The sequence below is a fragment of the Euprymna scolopes genome, chromosome 33 (genome assembly GCF_053919585.1).
Source record: "Euprymna scolopes isolate OS-2025 chromosome 33, ASM5391958v1, whole genome shotgun sequence".
Taxonomy (NCBI): Eukaryota; Metazoa; Mollusca; class Cephalopoda; order Sepiida; family Sepiolidae; genus Euprymna; species Euprymna scolopes.
This window is the reverse complement of record NC_136514.1, coordinates 69,980,391-69,997,941: the sequence shown is the minus strand read 5'-3', so window position 1 is coordinate 69,997,941 and position 17,551 is coordinate 69,980,391. Positions and strand designations below refer to the sequence as shown.

General features: G+C 34.0%; 1 protein-coding gene across 3 annotated transcripts in view; it reads right to left on the bottom strand.

Annotated features, from left to right (window-relative positions):
- LOC145258286 (ran-binding protein 9-like) overlaps positions 1-17,551 on the bottom strand; it is a 209,088-nt gene that overhangs the window by 47,718 nt on the left and 143,819 nt on the right. For 2 of the 3 annotated variants that reach the window (XM_080116295.1, XM_080116297.1), the window contains exon 6: positions 1,832-1,879. The exons of the other annotated variant lie outside the window; for it this stretch is intronic. In XM_080116295.1, the coding sequence (XP_079972421.1) occupies positions 1,832-1,879 (48 nt within the window). The remainder of the gene's footprint in view (positions 1-1,831; positions 1,880-17,551) is intronic. 3 annotated transcript variants of the gene reach the window in all.

Genomic DNA, 17,551 nt, shown 5'->3' with positions numbered 1-17,551 from the left:
TTAACAAGTCACCATCTCTCTCAGCTATCTATATATTTTTTCCTATACTCTTTCACAATAACTTTTCATCTACTTTCAACACAGAAATCAGCAAAAAAAATAAGTCTCTTCTATACAGCAATGATACTTATTTTATTAAATACAATAGTTTCTATTTTTTTTATTTTATTGATTATTTTCTGGACATGGAGAACAATTTTGGTTTCAGTTGATTGCATAATGTGGCTCTAAGTATTCTTGTTTTGAACATTTCTCAAGCTCTTTCGATCTCTCCAGGAAAAAGGATATGCCAAAGTTTGTGGCAGTGGTTGTATACGAACAGATCATCTCATAGTTTACGCATATGCTCCTAATTTCAGTAAGCCCATATCATTATATTTGTTTTATATCAAACTATTATGTTCTATACATGCACTTAGGCTAATACATGGTTTATGAGTTATAAACCATTGATGCAAGTACGGAACATTTTATTTATTGTAAACAACACAATGTGTGTGACAGTGTATCATTATTTCTAACTATGAAATAGATAAACACACCAACAAAATAATGAAAACAAATTATGTCATGTGGCTCAGAAGATCTGTACATCATAATTGGCAATGACTCCTTAGATAACTAATATGAAGAAGGAGAGTATGCCAGGTATTCTATGAATGTTGACTTACAAGACTATTGTTGACTTAGGTACAAGAATATAACAGACCAAAGTAAAGTATTCAGTATAAACCAACACCGCACAGGAAGAATTTTTATGTTTTGTATTTAACATTGTTTTGATCTACATAGAGCATATTGCTACTGTGATAGGGACCAGTAAAGCAGCAGGATGTTTCTTCACATTACATTTAAATTTCTACATTTAAATTTCTACATATTGGTACAGTCGGGGAAATAGAGAGCAAAAAGGAAATTCAAAGTTAAGCAATATGTGGAAAGAAACTATTAGTTGGAATTCTTTTGGTTCCTAGTAAAGGAACGAAGTTTACTACTAGTTGGATGCATCATTGTTGCTGTACAAGTGCAGTAAGTTTATCGGAGCTCACTGTGTGAAAGTACTTGTAAAACAAGAACAGAAATGCAACACAAGCATGTCACACATTATGTTAAAAACTATTTTTGTATCTTGTTAAAGAGGACTACAAATGGAAATTAGACTAGTAATGGCACAATCACGTTGACACATTGGTTCTCACTAGATCACCAAAGTTAAGCAATGTGGAGCTGGGCCAGTACCAGATGAGTGACCATTTGGGAGGGAGAGGTGCTGTATGTACTGCAAGTTAAAATACAAGGTTGGGAAACTGGCGTCGTCTATCCTTCTCTCGAGCGTAGATGGACCTCTCTTAAGCTGTTGTAGGCAACCCATCTAGTGATGGTGTCACAATAAAAAAAAAATACCCTTGATAGCCGTGGCGAAGCATCAAGTATTTCCAGCCACTAAAAAAACGTGAAAAATTCTGCGGAATTTGTTCACGTTTCACCTGCACCTACTGGCACTGAATGAAACGTTTCTATTTTTTTGTAATGGAGTGTTACTACTAAAGCAACCTCCGCATGAAGAGACTTGCTTACATGTATAGAATATAATCCTAAGTGATACCATCGATTTTCCAAAAACCTTATATAGTTTTACTGACTCAACCTCCAATGGTCTCTTTATTGCTTCCAACCCTGATTGTACAGCCCTGCTAATTGTGACAATCAACTCCAAAGCTTACTTTAGCAGAGTGTGAGAACACTTTCCACCATCAAGAACTCAGATTCTTTCATTTTCTGTAATCTCTCGACACTTCATTTTCAAAGAGGAATTTAAAATTGAATTCACCTTTTTATACGCAAAGTTGATTCGGCTGATTAGGCATTTCTCAGAAGTCTGAAATTAATCAAGCATAACATTCAACCACACAAGCTCGTCTTACGGTTGAGGAAGAAAAGTAAATATGTTGACAGTAAAAAAAAATGTGCTTTATGAGTTTTAAGGAGTAATTTTAAAAACAGTTAATTTGAAAATACATGGATAACAATATTCATGAGAGTTTAGCATTAAAAATACTATTCTGATTAAAGAGCTTTTACATAAGTGTTTGTTATATTTTGAATATTGGAAAACATGCCATTGTTTGTGTGAGTAACATTATTAAACACATATTTCATTTAAGAGGCTGGAAATAAGCATAATATCACAAAGTAAAATAATGAAGCTCATACAAAATTCAAACTTGTGCCTTAGAAGAGAGAATGCACAATGTCAGATTTAGTCACAAATTTCAGTCAGGAGTTTATTTTGGGCAAATATCTTTAAGAAAAAAAGAAAAAAAATTATTTAATTGCCTCCCCACAAGAAAAGAGTTAGAGATAAATTCAGTTTCAAATGTGAGGAAAATCCAGCTCTTCCAAAGGGAAAAAAAATATTTGTCTTTAAGAATTTTACTTTCACACAGTCCAAATTATAATCTTCTAAAAGTTACAATATCAACATATTTGTGTGTAGAAAATGTTGATTTTGATGTATATAATAGTGTTCATATTTTGTTGACTTTTTACAAAGATTTTCTACTTTTATGTCATGTAGATTTGTTTTGTTAAAAAATTCTAATTTTAAAGGAAAACTGAACATTTTTTTATAACTTTTTGTATTCAAATATATTTTTAAGCTTAAGGGAATATTTAAAAACAAAAAAAAGTATTAGGTTTGGACTTTTAGATATTTATCAAAAATAAGCTCTCGGCTGAAAGTTGTGACTAAATCTGTTTTGTTTATTCCAATAAAATAATAGATCATCATAGATAATAGAAATTGTTAACATATTTTGCACTGATGGATTCAGTAATCATGCTTAATTTAGTCATAGATAAAAAGCAAAATCTGTACAAGTCTCATTCTTCATGGCATTCCGAATGAAAAATCTTTGGCACTGTAGACTAAATCACTTGCTTAGTAATATTATCCATGTAAACAGTAGCAGGTTAAAAAAAGGGGGGGCAGCTTAATACACATGGAACTTTACGTAAAACGAAATTTCTTGATAAGCAATGTTGTTAATTTAAGGTAACTGTGACACAAACCTGATGGTAGCTTCTGGTTGATGACACATTTGTTACACACATTTTAATATTGGAATTTATTGTAAACAGTATGTTATGTATTATTGCTGCTCTTTTTGTTGAAACTAATGTTTGCACCGGTGATATCACAAAGCAAACGATTTATTTAGTCCATGTATGTGTGTGAGCATGTATAAGCTTATGGTGACATGTATACAGGTCGATGTTTATATTTATACAAGTTTTAATTGATCTTTAAATATTCAAGGCATCTTATTAATCGAGTTAAAAGAAAGAGATTAGTTTGATTGAAAATAGAGAAAATTCTAATCAAGTAAAAAAAAATGAAAAAAGATTTAAAAAAAGGTATATAACAAATTTTAATTTAATAAATATAGCGCGCATTCAATATTTAAAAAAAAAAATGTTTGCTAATTTACAATTTTCTTAGTGACTAAGACCAACAAATTATTCTTGAGATGGTCAAACAAATAGGCCTACAAAGTTGACATAATTTCATTGGTATGAAATCTACAAAGTTGACATAACTTCATTGGTATGAAATCTACAAAGTTGACATAACTTCATTGGTATGAAATCTACAAAGTTGACATAACTTCATTGGTATGAAATCTACAAAGTTGACATAACTTCATTGGTATGAAATCTACAAAGTTGACATAACTTCATTGGTATGAAATCTACAAAGTTGACATAACTTCATTGGTATGAAATCTACAAAGTTGACATAACTTCATTGGTATGAAATCTACAAAGTTGACATAACTTCATTGGTATGAAATCTACAAAGTTGACATAATTTCATTGGTATGAAATCTACAAAGTTGACATAATTTCATTGGTATGAAATCTACAAAGTTGACATAATTTCATTGGTATGAAATCTACAAAGTTGACATAATTTCATTGGTATGAAATCTACAAAGTTGACATAATTTCATTGGTATGAAATCTACAAAGTTGACATAATTTCATTGGTATGAAATCTACAAAGTTGACATAATTTCATTGGTATGAAATCTACAAAGTTGACATAATTTCATTGGTATGAAATCTACAAAGTTGACATAATTTCATTGGTATGAAATCTACAAAGTTGACATAATTTCATTGGTATGAAATCTACAAAGTTGACATAATTTCATTGGTATGAAATCTACAAAGTTGACATAATTTCATTGGTATGAAATCTACAAAGTTGACATAATTTCATTGGTATGAAACCTACAAAGTTGACATAATTTCATTGGTATGAAACCTACAAAGTTGACATAATTTCATTGGTATAAAATCTATACTTGTTGAGCACATTTGAAGAAGTATTGGTCTTTAGTTACAATATATACCTCGACTTAATATCTGATAATTAGCCTCTTTCTGTTCACTATATTAGTATATGTTTCTATTTTTTCCTCTCTAACTACAGGTTAAATGTGGTTATATTTCAATTTCTTGATAATGGATTATTTCTATCTTTTTTATATTCTCCATTTCTTTATGATCTTTGTTTATCAAGAGTTGGAGGGGAGGGTCAAATTAGAGAGAAAGAAAGTGATAGGGAATTACTTTGTGAAATAATTGCAATTTATAGCCAATTTAAACCATTTAAATAGGTTTCATTCGAACATAGGTCAATTCCAATATGAACAAATATTTCAACATTGGGGGAAACAAATATGTAGGAGAAAAGCATTAGACAAGAAAATGTGCATTAACTAAGATTTCATATAATAATAATAGCATGATTGCATGGAAATTCTATACACTGTCCAATTGTAATCCATAAAAATACTAGGATCACTTATAGAGGTCAATTGCTGAGAATGAGTTTGTAGTGGAGTGAATAAAAGTTGGCTTTTTTTTTTTTGTTATATATGCATAGGTTGTTGTTAATATTTTCTATAGTGATTCCTTTTCTGTCTGTGTTTGAGCATCCCCAACTAACATTATGACTATTAAAGTCGCCTAATAAAATGGAGCGAGGGAGTTGGTTGATGAGTTTTTCTATTTCAGGGGTCGTTTGGAGGCAGGTAAAGGGAGCAAATTGTGACTGTTCTATGTAGGGTGGTTGTGACAGCAACTGCCTTAAAGTAAATTTATTTGGCTTTGTACTGTGGTTTTGTTAACGAGAATGGATGCTCCTCCAGAAGCTCTATTTGGGTTATTTGTTGTGTAGTTGTATTCAGTAAAATTTTGCAGATTGATATTTTCAGATGGTTTTAAAAAGGTTTCTTGTAGGCATATTATTGTGGGGCATAGATCGGATATTAGTAGAAGTAGTTCATTCCGGTTAGCTTTTATACCTTTGCTGTTCCATTGGATTATTTTGTTGGCCACAGTTTAGATTTTATGTATTTGATTTCCTTTCGTCTTCTATTTCCATTGTTTCCAAGGAGGTTTTAAATTTATTTTGGTCTGTAGTTCTTGTATTTGAATCATTGGACTGTTTCATGTGCGTTTATGTATTTGTGAGCTTTTTATCGTTGGTGGATTCGGTTTCTGTTTCCATGGCTTCTGGTCGTTTGTGTTCAATTGGTTTGTTAGCTTTTATGCCTGCTTTATCTCTGGTTTTAGACGTTGAGCGAGATCATGGTTTGGTTTTTGTGGGGCTGGTTTTCTTCGAGGAATTTTTCCAATTTATTGTTCTTGTCTATTCGGATGTTTTTGGAGAGTCTTTATTTTTTTGCTTGTTGTCATCTGTTTTTATATTAGAACTCTTGTGGGGGATTGAAGGCCTCTCCTCATTGTTGGTATTCTGCTCCTCAGAGTTCTCGATCTCCAATGTCTTAAAGCTACTGTTAAAGCTACTGGAGAGGGGAATTTGTAGGTTCATTTGTAGTTTTTGTTTAGTTAAGTTTGGTTCTGTTTTTTTTTTTGTTTGTTTGTTTCTGGTTTATTGGGTGTGGTGTTTGGATTTTTGGTTCTAGTGAGGTTTTATTCATATTTGTTTTTTTCATTTCTTCAATTGTATTTATCAATATTTTAATTCGGTTGGTGAGGTCTTGGATTTTAATATCAAGGTTTGTTGTGCAATAATTATCGTGTTTATTTGTTGGTGTTGGGAATATTCTTTTTTTGTTATTTCTGAATATTTAGCTGTTACTGCCCTTTGGGTAGGTGATATTTAACAAGTGTTTAATTTTAACAATTTCCTTTTCTTTTTTTCCAGATTTCAGTCTTTGGATTTTCTTTACAGTTGGCACATTTATAAGTTTTTTCACAGTTGATATGATTGTCATTTTCTCCACACACTGGCTGGTGTGTACATCCGTCCTGATGGTGACCAAATTTTTGACAGTTAAAGCAATGCAGAGCGTTGGAGATGTATGTTTCGACTCTTAGTTTCTCGTAGGCTATTTTTATTTCTTATGGAATTTTTTGTTGGTTAAAGGTATAGTATCTACGCGTGTGTTTATCATTTCTCCATTTTTTTAATTTGAACATCCGTTACATTTTGTTCTTTTAGATTTGAACAGATTTCGTCAATGGAGCAAAGTGAAAGTTCGGGGCTTTTCACAACTCCTTTGCATATGTTTAGTGTTTTGTGAGGGTATGTTTTTATTTTTATATTGTCAAAAAGTTTCCATTTTAAAAGTTCATCTGCCTGTGTTTTAGTAAAAATTTATATCAGAAGAATACCATTTCTTAATTTTCTGACTAGTTTAGGTTTGACCCTTTCTGATAGTATTTTTTCTATCTTGAAGGGGGAGAGTTTGGTTAAAAGGCACTTCTCCAGTTGACTCCATTATTATAAAGTTTGGATAGTTATCTGGTTTCTCATTCATGTCACTGTCTGAACTGTCTAAAAATCTTTATTTTACTTGGATTTTTATAACTCACATTAGTTTTTTTTTTTTTTTCAATCCATCATCCTTGCTCCCCACCCACCTTGGAGCCCTACTTGGGATATGCACAGGGGGGAAGCCCATTCGCCCTGGCTACAACAGGGTTACAGGTATGGATGGATGAATGGGTTATTTAACCAGCATATCAACCTTTGTGGGTCATTTAATGCTGAGGAGGTTATTTTGTTATGTTTGTTTGTTGTTTATTAGGTATTTGATTTTGCTGGAAAGGTTGTATTTTGTTTGTTATTTGGGTTTTAGGTCTTTCTGAAGTGATTATTTGGTTATGTTTGTTTGTTGTTTATTAGGTATTTGATTTTGCTGGAAAGGTTGTATTTTGTTTGTTATTTGGGTTTTAGGTCTTTCTGAAGTGATTATTTGGTTATGTTTGTTTGTTGTTTATTAGGGTTTTAGATTTTGTTTTATAATCTTGTTTCTCTTAGGAATTTCAGGATATTGCCAGAGTCCACTCCATGAAAAAGATCCTTTAGACTATCTTCACGGTAGTACCTCATTCGTATCTGCTGGAGATCCACGCAGTCTATCAGGATATGTTTCACCGTGTAAAGCTCATGACATGACACACAGAATGGGGCCTCTTCGCCTTTTAACAGGTACGAGTGAATGATCCTGGTGTGTCCTATTTGAAGTCTTGTCATTACTGTTTCTTCTCTTCTTGTCTTCTCCCAGCTAGAGGTCCCGCCCTCCGTTCTTTTCCCAAGGTTGGGCTTCACCTGCTGGAGCTTGTTATTCTTGCAGGCATTCCATGACTCCTGCCACTTGGAAGTGATGTATTTGTTGATTAGTGGTTTGTAATCAGTGTGAGGTACTTTTGTATTTCTGATATTCATTTTTAAAGATGTTTTTTGCTGCTGTATCAGCTTTTTCGTTGCCTTTGAGTCCTATGTGGCTGAGAATCCAACAGAATATGATGTCAGTGTATTTGGAAAGGAAGGTGATTCTTTCCAGGAGGTTTATGATTTAGGGGTTGTTCAAGTTTTTGTTATATAATGACGTTAAGACTGAAAGTGAATCAGATAATATTAAGTATTTGTTTGACTTGGTTTTTTGGATGATGTCTAAAGCTAGGTCTATGGCTGTTGATTCAGCACTAAAAATTGAGCAGTTGTCTGGGAGACATTTTTGTAGTATAATGTTGTTAGATATGGCTGCACTTCCAGCTGTGTTTAGTTCTTTGAAGCCATCTGTGTAGACGTGTGTCCAGTTTTGATATTGTTCTAATATATTATTGAAGTTATTTGTATAAGTTAGGGGATGTGTGTTGGATTTAGAAGATTTTGTTACATTCTTGAGGTTTAAATTTACTGATGGCTGTTTAATTAGCCAAGGTGGGAGATTTTGGTTTGAGGGAAACCTGGATTTCTGTGGTATCTATTTGGGCTCCTGTAAGGTCTTTTATACTTAGGCTGTATGGTTTAATAATATTTTCTCTCCCATTGAAGACGTTTGTGTGTTGTGGGTGGAAAACACAATTGTCTGCAGGGTTTGATGGACATGAAAGTTTTAAGCAGTATTGAAGCACTAGTTTTTTCCGTCTAAGTGTCAGTGGAGGTTTGTTAGACTCAGTGTATAGGCTTTCCACTGGTGAAGTGGTGAAGGCTCCGAAAGCCAGTCTTAAGCCTTAGTGGTGTATTGTGTTTAGTTCTTTTCTATATGATTCTCTGGTTGCCCCATATATAAAGCATCCATAATCCAGCTTGGATCTTATTAAGGAACGGTATCGTTTAAGTAGTGTGGTTTTGTCAGCACCTCAGTCAGTGTGGGCTAGGACTTTAATCAGTTTAATGGCTTTGTGACATTTTGTTTTTATATTTTTTATGTGAGGTATGAAGGTCAGTTTCCTGTCGTGTATTAAGCCCAGGTACTTGTGTTGTTCAATGACAGGGATGATATTGTTATCCAGTTTTAAGATGGGATCATGGTGAGTTCTTTGGAGTTTACAGAAATGGACGCATTTTGTTTTTTCTTTTGAGAATTTAAAACCATTTTCTGCGGCCCATTCGTTTATTTTATTTAGACAAAGTTGCAGTTTTCATTCAGCTGTGGTTATGTATTTTGATCGGTAGCAGATGAGTAATGTTTGTAGTAGATGGAAATGTTTTCTCAATCATTAAATCATTTCTCTCCGATAGGCTCATAAGAGTAATGGTAGATGGACAAAAATCGGAGGCCTGCAATATAAATGCTGGAATCCCTCAGGGGTCAATCCTGGGCCCAACTCTCTTCCTGATCTACATCAATGACCTCCCTAAACACATACTTAAATCATTCGTTGACATCTATGCTGATGACACGACCATCTACGGCAACACATCAAAGGCTGTAAATGACAAAGTTCTCTCTGATTCTCTGTCCTCTGATCTCGAGTGCATGGTTCAGTGGGGGAAGATGTGGCTGGTTACCTTTAATGCATCCAAAACCAAACTCCTATCCATACATCATCAACGCTCTGATCCCCATCTGGCATCAATTGTGATGGATGGCTCTCGTCTGGGTGAGGCCCCGTGTTTTGACAAGCTTCTGGGTTTGACCTTTACTCCTGATCTGAAATGGAACACGTACATCAAGTCTGTTGCCAAGGTCGCTGGAAAGATGGTGGGATCCTTCTACTGCTCCAGAAGATATCTCACTACTGATGCAATTCTCTATCTATATAAAAGCCAAGTACGTCCAAGGATGGAATACTGTTGCCATATCTGGGCAGGAGCTGCTAAAAACAGCCTATCCTGCCTTGACAGAGTACAAAATAGACTTCGTGGCTTAGTGGGGGATGCCCTTTTCTCTACCCTGCAATCTCTCTCCCACAGAAGAGACGTTGCGAGCCTGTCTTTGTTTTATCGTTATTTTCATGGCAGGTGCTCGTCTGAACTCCAATCTCTGGTCCCCCCCCTCGCCAATCTTTCACAAAAAACACCTGACTAGCTGAATTCACTGTGAAAAATTTCCCCCACTCTATATCTGTGCCTAAATCAAAACGCGGATTCCATGAACAAAGCTTCTTTCTTAGAACTGCACGCCTATGGAACTCTGTTCCGTCTGCCTGCTTCCCACCGGACTACAACTTGGATGTCTTCAAGTCCAATGTTAACAAATTCCTAATGAACCGCCCCCTTAAGTAAACACTTCATCAAATCTCCACACTAACGTAATGTACTTGCAATAACCCTTATCCCTGAGTGGCTTCCGGGCCTTGATAAGTGGTGATCACTGTAAAAAAAAAAAAAAAAAAAAGTCGTCCACGTATAGGGCACAGTTAGTACCAGAGTTTATATTTTCAATGATTTTATTTATTTTTATGTTGAACAGGGTGACGGATAAGATGCTACCCTGAGGTACCCCCATTTCTTGTTCTTTTTGGGCTGAGAGTGTGTTGCCTAGTCTTACTTTGAAGTGTCTATTATTTAAGAGATTGCAAATGAATTCTGGCATTCTGCCCCTAAATCCAAGTTCATATAGGTCTTTTTTAATGCCATATTTCCAAGTAGTGTCATATGCTTTTTCTAGGTCGAAAAAGATTGTTACTAGGTGTTCTTTTCTGGCAAAAGCTTCTCTGATGAAGGTTTCTAATTTGATTAGGTGGTCGATGGGGCTTCTATTTTTCCTGAAGCCTGATTGATATTCTGTTATCAGGTTTTTGCTTTCAAGATACCATGTTAGTCTTTCATTGACCATCCTTTCGAAGGTCTTGCATACGCAGCTGGTGAGAGCAATGAGTCGGTAATTTGTTGGATCTGAATGGTCTCTTTTTGGTTTAGGTATTGGAATTACTATGGCTTCTTTCCAGTTTTTGGGGATGTTATTGTTCATCCATATGTTGTACATTTGTAGAAGGTAGTCGAGATGGTTCTGGTAGGTTTTTTAGAAATTAATAGTGAATTTCGTCAGGGCTGTATCATGAGATTTTTGGATTGCCTCTTTTAGTTCTGTTCTGTTGAATGGTCGGTTGTAATGTTCTTTGTTTTTTGATTTGAAATTAATTCTTTTCTTTGTTCTGTTTTAGGGTTTGGAATTTCTTTGATTGGTTTTTTGATGAGGAGTTTATGGAGAATTGTTCAGCTAGTTTGTTTGCAATATTTTCTTTGTTAGTAATTTTTATGTTATTGCAAGTAATGTGTTTGATTGGGTCTTTATTGTTTTTCCCAGATATTTTTCTTACCATCTCCCATACTTTTTTGATTTTGGTGTTCTCATTTATTTTGGATAAAAAGTTTTTCCAGGTCTTCCTTTTTGCTTCTTTGATGATTTTTCTTGCTTTTGCTGTTTTTAAATTGATCTAAGTTTTCAATAATTAGATTCTTTTTAAATTTTCTTAGTTTGGCACGTCGCATTCTCACTGCTTCCTGGCATTCTTTGTTATACCATGGTTTGTTGACTTTTGTAGGGGGAGAACATTTTGATATGTTTTCTTTTGCAATGGAAAGGAGTGTATTGTTGAAATATATTATGTGATCCTCAGTCTGGGTGTTTGCTTCTGGTATCAGTCTAGATTTGCAGGAGTTTGGGAATTTTTCCCAGTTTGCCTTTTTTAAATTCCAATGGGAAGGTTCGTCGTCTGGTCCTGGGTTTTTGTTTTCTAGTATAATTGGGTAGTGGTCGCTTCTGCATATATCATCATGTGTTTTCCAGTTGTAGTCCATAGAGTTGGGTCGCAAATTGCTAAATCAATAGCTGAGAGAGTGCCTGTTGCTGGGTGTAGATATGTATTTTCTTTGGTGTTGAGTAGACATAATTGATTTTGGTTAAGTAGCGTTTTGATTATTTTACCACGTTTGTCATTTCTTGTACTACCCCATAGTTCGTTGTGGCCGTTTAGGACCACCATTAGTATGAATGGTTTTGGTAGTTGTTGGATTAGGACATTTAGTTCAGTTTCTTTTATTCTTTCACTTGGTGAGATGTATAGTGAACAGAATGTTATTGTTTTATGGAATGTTGCGGTTATTGCAACAGCTTGTATGTTTGTTTTTAGGTTTATTTCACTGTGTGGGATGTTTATGTTTATAAGTAGTGATGATCCTCCTGTAGCTATGTTTGAATTCTTGTTTATGTAGTTATATGAGCAGTAGTGTTTTATATTAATTGTATTACCTTCTTTTAGGTGGAGTTTCTTGAAGGGCAATTATAGCAGGGCAGAAAGTTTTTATAAGGAGTAATATTTCTTCAAAGTTGGGTTTTGTTCCTCTAATGTTCCATTGAAGTATTTTATGAGCCATGGTTTATTTGTCTTTTACTGGTTTTGGACTGTTGGTGTTTATGTCTACATCCATAGTTTTGATGTTTGCTTGGGTGTTTTGGGTTAATGGGGTCGCGGTGGGTGGTGGGGTCCTGATCTAGAGGTTGAGTGGGATCTGTTTATTTTGCTTTTATTGGTAGCGGTCTTGTGGGGTTCTTTTGGGGGTCTGTTTATTTTTTATTTTTTCTGTCATAGGGGTTGTTTCTATGGATGCTGTTGTTTGGAGTTTAATAGGTTTTTGTGGTAGAGTTTTAGTTTGGGGACGGTTTTATTTCGGTTATATTCTTTAAAAAATCTTTACTTTCTGTGATGGTTTGTTTCATGTTTTTTTTTTAAGTCTTCTATTAGTTCTCTCATTTCATTGAGTAATTTCATGAATATTTCAATTTGGATGTTTGAGGGATTTGTTTTTGTTGTATTATTTAGTTCAAGGTTAGGCTGTGTATTTCTTTTTGTTATCTCAGAGTATTTTGTGTTTTCTGCTAATTTACGAGCTTCTTGAAAACTTATGTATTTTATTCTGAGAGTTTCTTTTTTTTTCCATTTTTCGCATTCCTTTGAGTTTGCGCTATAATTTTGATAGCAATTGATACATTTTGGTGCGTTTTGACAATCAGTATGTGTTTTTTTGTCTCCGCATCTCATGCAAGTTGGTGGTCGTGTACATTGATCTTTATGGTGCCTGTATCGTTGACAATTGTGACACCTGAATGGGCTTGATATGTAAATTTCAGTGTTTATTTTTTCATATCCTATTTTTATGTTGTTAGGTATTTGAGGAGTATCAAATGTTAATATGTAAGTATTTGAGTCTATGATTTCGCCGAATCTTGTTTTTATCTGAATTCTTTTGATATCAATGACATTTTGATTTTTAAGATTATTTTTTGTTTCCTCTAAGGGGCGCAGAGCTAGTTCGGGGCACCTGATTACACCTTTGCTAGTGTTCAATGTTTTGTGGGGGTAGGTTTTTATTTTTCGATCATCGAAAAGTTTCCATTTGTAAATTTCAGTTGCTTGTTTCTGGTTTGTTATTTCGATTAATAGTGTGCCATTTTTTTGTTTTTTTACAGTTTTTGGTTTGATTCCTTTTGATAGTATTCTTTCTATTTTGAAAGGAGACATTTTTGTTATTTGTTCTCCTTCAATTGTTTCTATTACAAAAAAATCTTGGGAAGGTTTGTTTGTTTATTTCAGTTTCTGAGTCTGAGCTAGTCAGATCAGAAACTTCTGAATGACTTCTTTTTTGAGGCTTATAGTGGGCCATTTTTGTAGTTCGTAGTTTTTCTTCTCTCATGCTCCCCACTCACCCCGGAGCCCTATATGGGAGTTGTTGGGGAGGGGGGGGGGGCTATTCACTCCAAAAGCAACAGGGATACACGGGAGGTATACTCGTTTCGTTGCTGGACCTAAGCACCTGTAGTTCGTCCATTTTTACTAAAAATTATTTTCAAAAGCCTCTTTTTAGTAAGAATATTTGTTTTTCAGCCGTGATAAGTCCATTTGTCCAGCGAGTTGATTGATCCATGAGCCACCGCTTTCTAAATCTGTTTATTGTAAAAAGGTAGAGAGTGCGAGTGGATTTTCTTGTTATGTTAATCAGGTTTAGAGCTTGACATCAGCCGATTGATTGGATCGGGCCCGTCCAACCGCCCGTCTAGCCCAGTACGAAGCCAAAGTGGAGCGTTGCAACTGATACCTTTGTTTTCCCTAGGTATCAGTTACTCAGCCACCAGGATCCCTTTCCTAGGGCATTACAGGTCGCCACCCACGGCCAACAAGTGGACCCATTGAGAGGTTTTTACTCTCTGCAGGGGAGGCAGTCGGTGTATTCTTATGCCCCACCGACGGGGTTGGGTAGTAGGGATAGAAAAAGGAGAGTGAAGGGGGGGGACTGTTTTTGTTTTTATTTTCGCAGAATATAATTAAGTTTTACAAAGGAGAATAGAAAACAAAAACAGAAAATCGATGTAGGTGCATTTCATCTCAGGAAGCCAATAGACAGCCTGATCTGGTAGTACCAGGGTTACAGGTATGATATACTTGTATATAATGTAGGTTTTGAGCACTCGTGTATCTTAATTTCTCCCATCCAAGTAAAATATGGGAAAGATTAGAGAAAAACATCCATGTCTAGTCCTTGTTCACTATATACAATTGACCCTCAGCCACCGCTTTCACCACTTATTTGGGGATCAGTATTGATGGGAGAGGGGGAGGGGATATATTATAAAAGTATTTCTTTCTAAATATATTTTTCAAATGTTTTCTTTGTAATGGATTGAAAATTGTGAGACAGATTTATTTTGATTTTAAAACAAAACTAAATTGTAATAATTTGTCGCCATTGTACAAAATGCTTTTTGAATTGTTTTATAAATAATTAAAAATAGTCGATTGGTATGCAAAATAAAAAGGCAGTGTAGTAATAAGATACTTAAAGCTCCCTCCCATGTTAAGAACAAGTTTCTAAATAATAATGTTACCATTTAGAAAATCGTTCTTAACATGGGGTGGGCAGACAAGAACTTTAATTATTTTTTGATCTCCCCCTATCAAAGAATGTTTATGTTCATAAAGTAAAATAAATAAGATACATATAATAATAGTAATACTACTACTACTAAGATTTTATTTTATTTTTTTACATAGGCGTCACCACTTATCAAGGCCGATGGGAAACTCAAGGATAAGGGTTAAAGAGTGTACAGTAGTCAAAAGGACAATATAGTAATCGATAGTAATGGCAGCTTGGTAAATTTGTTAATTTAAGTGGAACGGCTCATCAGAAACTTGTTCACGTTGGACTTGAAGACAACCATATTATAGACAGCTGGAAAGCAGGAAAATGGAAGACAATTCCACAGGCATGCAGTTCTAAGAAAGCTTTGATCATGGAATCTATGTTTAGGTTTAGGCACAGATAAAGAGTGGGGGGAATTATTGATAGTGTTTTCAGCTAGACGAGTGTTTCTTGTGAAAGTTTGGCGAGGGGGGGACCATAGATTGAAAATAGTAATACTACTAATAAAAATAAATAAGATACATATAATAATAATAATAGTAATACTACTAATAACAATAAGATACATATAATAATAATAATAATAATAATACTAATAACAATAAATAAGATACATATAATAATAATAGTAATACTACTAATAACAATAAATAAGATACATATAATAATAATAGTAATACTCCTAATAACCATGACAACTTGTAGATTAACACCCGCAGCTAAATCACTTCCCTAAAATAAGATTCTACATTTTTTAGGTGAATACGTGTAAAGACCTTGAAAAATTTTGCAGAAGTAAAAAAGCAATTATTTTATAATTTAGAGTAAAGAGATGAATTGTATAAATTTGATCATCTAATTCTTTTTAGAAATGTTCACTAAATTTTTTTTGTTACTAACCCTGTTAACTTGTTAGGTCATAAAACCATGCTACTAGCTTAAAAAAATAACTGCCACAAGAAATAGACACAGAGAATTCATTTCCCAGAGAAAAATTAAATTATTTGGTTAACTGCTCTAAAACGTTAGAATATCCTGCAAAATAAGTTCATTTTATGTTAAACTTATGTGCTAAACTGATCTCTATATTGTTAAATAAATCGTTTTTTATTTGTTTTTATAATTATCGATTTTTTATCAGCAAAAATGTTTTTATTTCATTTCTAAACATTTTCTGGTACAGTATAAATACTATATTCTTATGAAATTATTGGTGTTTGTTTTTTGTTTTTTTTGTTCAGCAGTTTAAATTGTTTAATATTAAACTGAACTCTCTTCAAATAGATGCAGGAATAGGCAAGTGAACTCTAGAATATTTACTTACCATAATTTAATAAAAAAAATGAACTAAGAGAGTCAACGCTACATCAGGGAATTGGATTATTAAATATTGGTTTTATATAATAAATAAACCATTTTAATAAATACATTGTGTTTGTTTCATACCAACTGTCCGGAAAAAAATTAAAGGAATCGTTTTTGGAAAAGAAAATAAGGCTAAAATTACCCAATACTGATTAATAATCCCAACAGTCAGATTTTTTAAACATTTAGTATTTGTGAGATATTTTAGAAATTTGAAACCAAGCAAGCCAAGCGTATTTTGTTTTTTAATTAAATTATTTTAATAATTGGGCTTTCAACAAAACTTATTTTTCACAGTAAGAGCCCCCCCCCCTCTCATTTTACCGGTCTTTTGTGAAGATAACAAAATTTCATCTGTTATCAATGCCTGGATTCAAACGAAAATTTGGGTGTGGGTGCCTTGTTTAGCATGTTTGAATGGAATATAGTCACACTAAAAACATTGCTTCATATTTGTAAGATACTTTTAGAAATTTAAAACTAAATATATGATCATATTGGAAGATTAAAAAAAAAAAAAAAAAGGTTGATATGCTACAGAGACAAACATCAAGATTCAGATTATGGAAAAAGAAACGGGGGGGGGGGGCAGAAAAGGGAAATGAGAGAAAGAAAAGGCCAAAACTGTTAATTGCTCATAGAAGTTATAAAAGAAAAGAAAAAAAATGTTTGTTAGAAATATGCTGGGTTTACTCAAAGGAAACTTTGAGCTATTTGATGGCCAATAAACCTAAGTGAAATTTAGCAATAAATTAACTTTCCCCAAAGATGTAGGAATTGGAAACCAAAATAAAGCCTCTTTGTTTGGGTCATGACAGGCCTCTCCAGGTAATGTGGTCGTTGACATCTTAGATTTCGCTGTCTCTTTTTGTTATCATAAATTGAATTATGAACTCACCAATATTAGAGACAAGACACCATTGCCTGGGTTTTCCCAAAATATGTCAAGTTATTGGGAATTGTTTATCAAAAAAATTGAAAGGACCACACATATGCACTGCATTGATTGCTAATTAAAATACTGCCATTAACCCTTTTTCTGGGGTTGAAGCTTTGATAAGGGATGAAACAAAGAAAATGTTATGGTATAGCTGGAAATGTCTTTTCAATTATTAAATCATTTCTCTCTAATAGGTTCATAAGAGTAGTGGTTGATGGGCAGAAATCAGAAGTATTAATGCTGGAGTCCCTCAGGGGTCTATCCTGGGTCCAACTCTTCCTGATCTATATTAATGATCTTCCTTAGATCATGTGTAGACATTTTTGCTGACGACTACCATCTATGGCAGCACATCAAAGGCCGTAAATGACAAAGTTCTGATTCTCTCTCCTCTGATCTTGAGCATGTGGTACAATGGGGAAAAATGGCTGGTTAGTTTCAATGCATCTAAAAACCAAGCTTCTATCTTGACATCAACATTCTGATCCCCATCTGGCATCAATTAAAATGAACGGAGGCTCCATGTTTTGACAAGTTCTGGGCTTGACCTT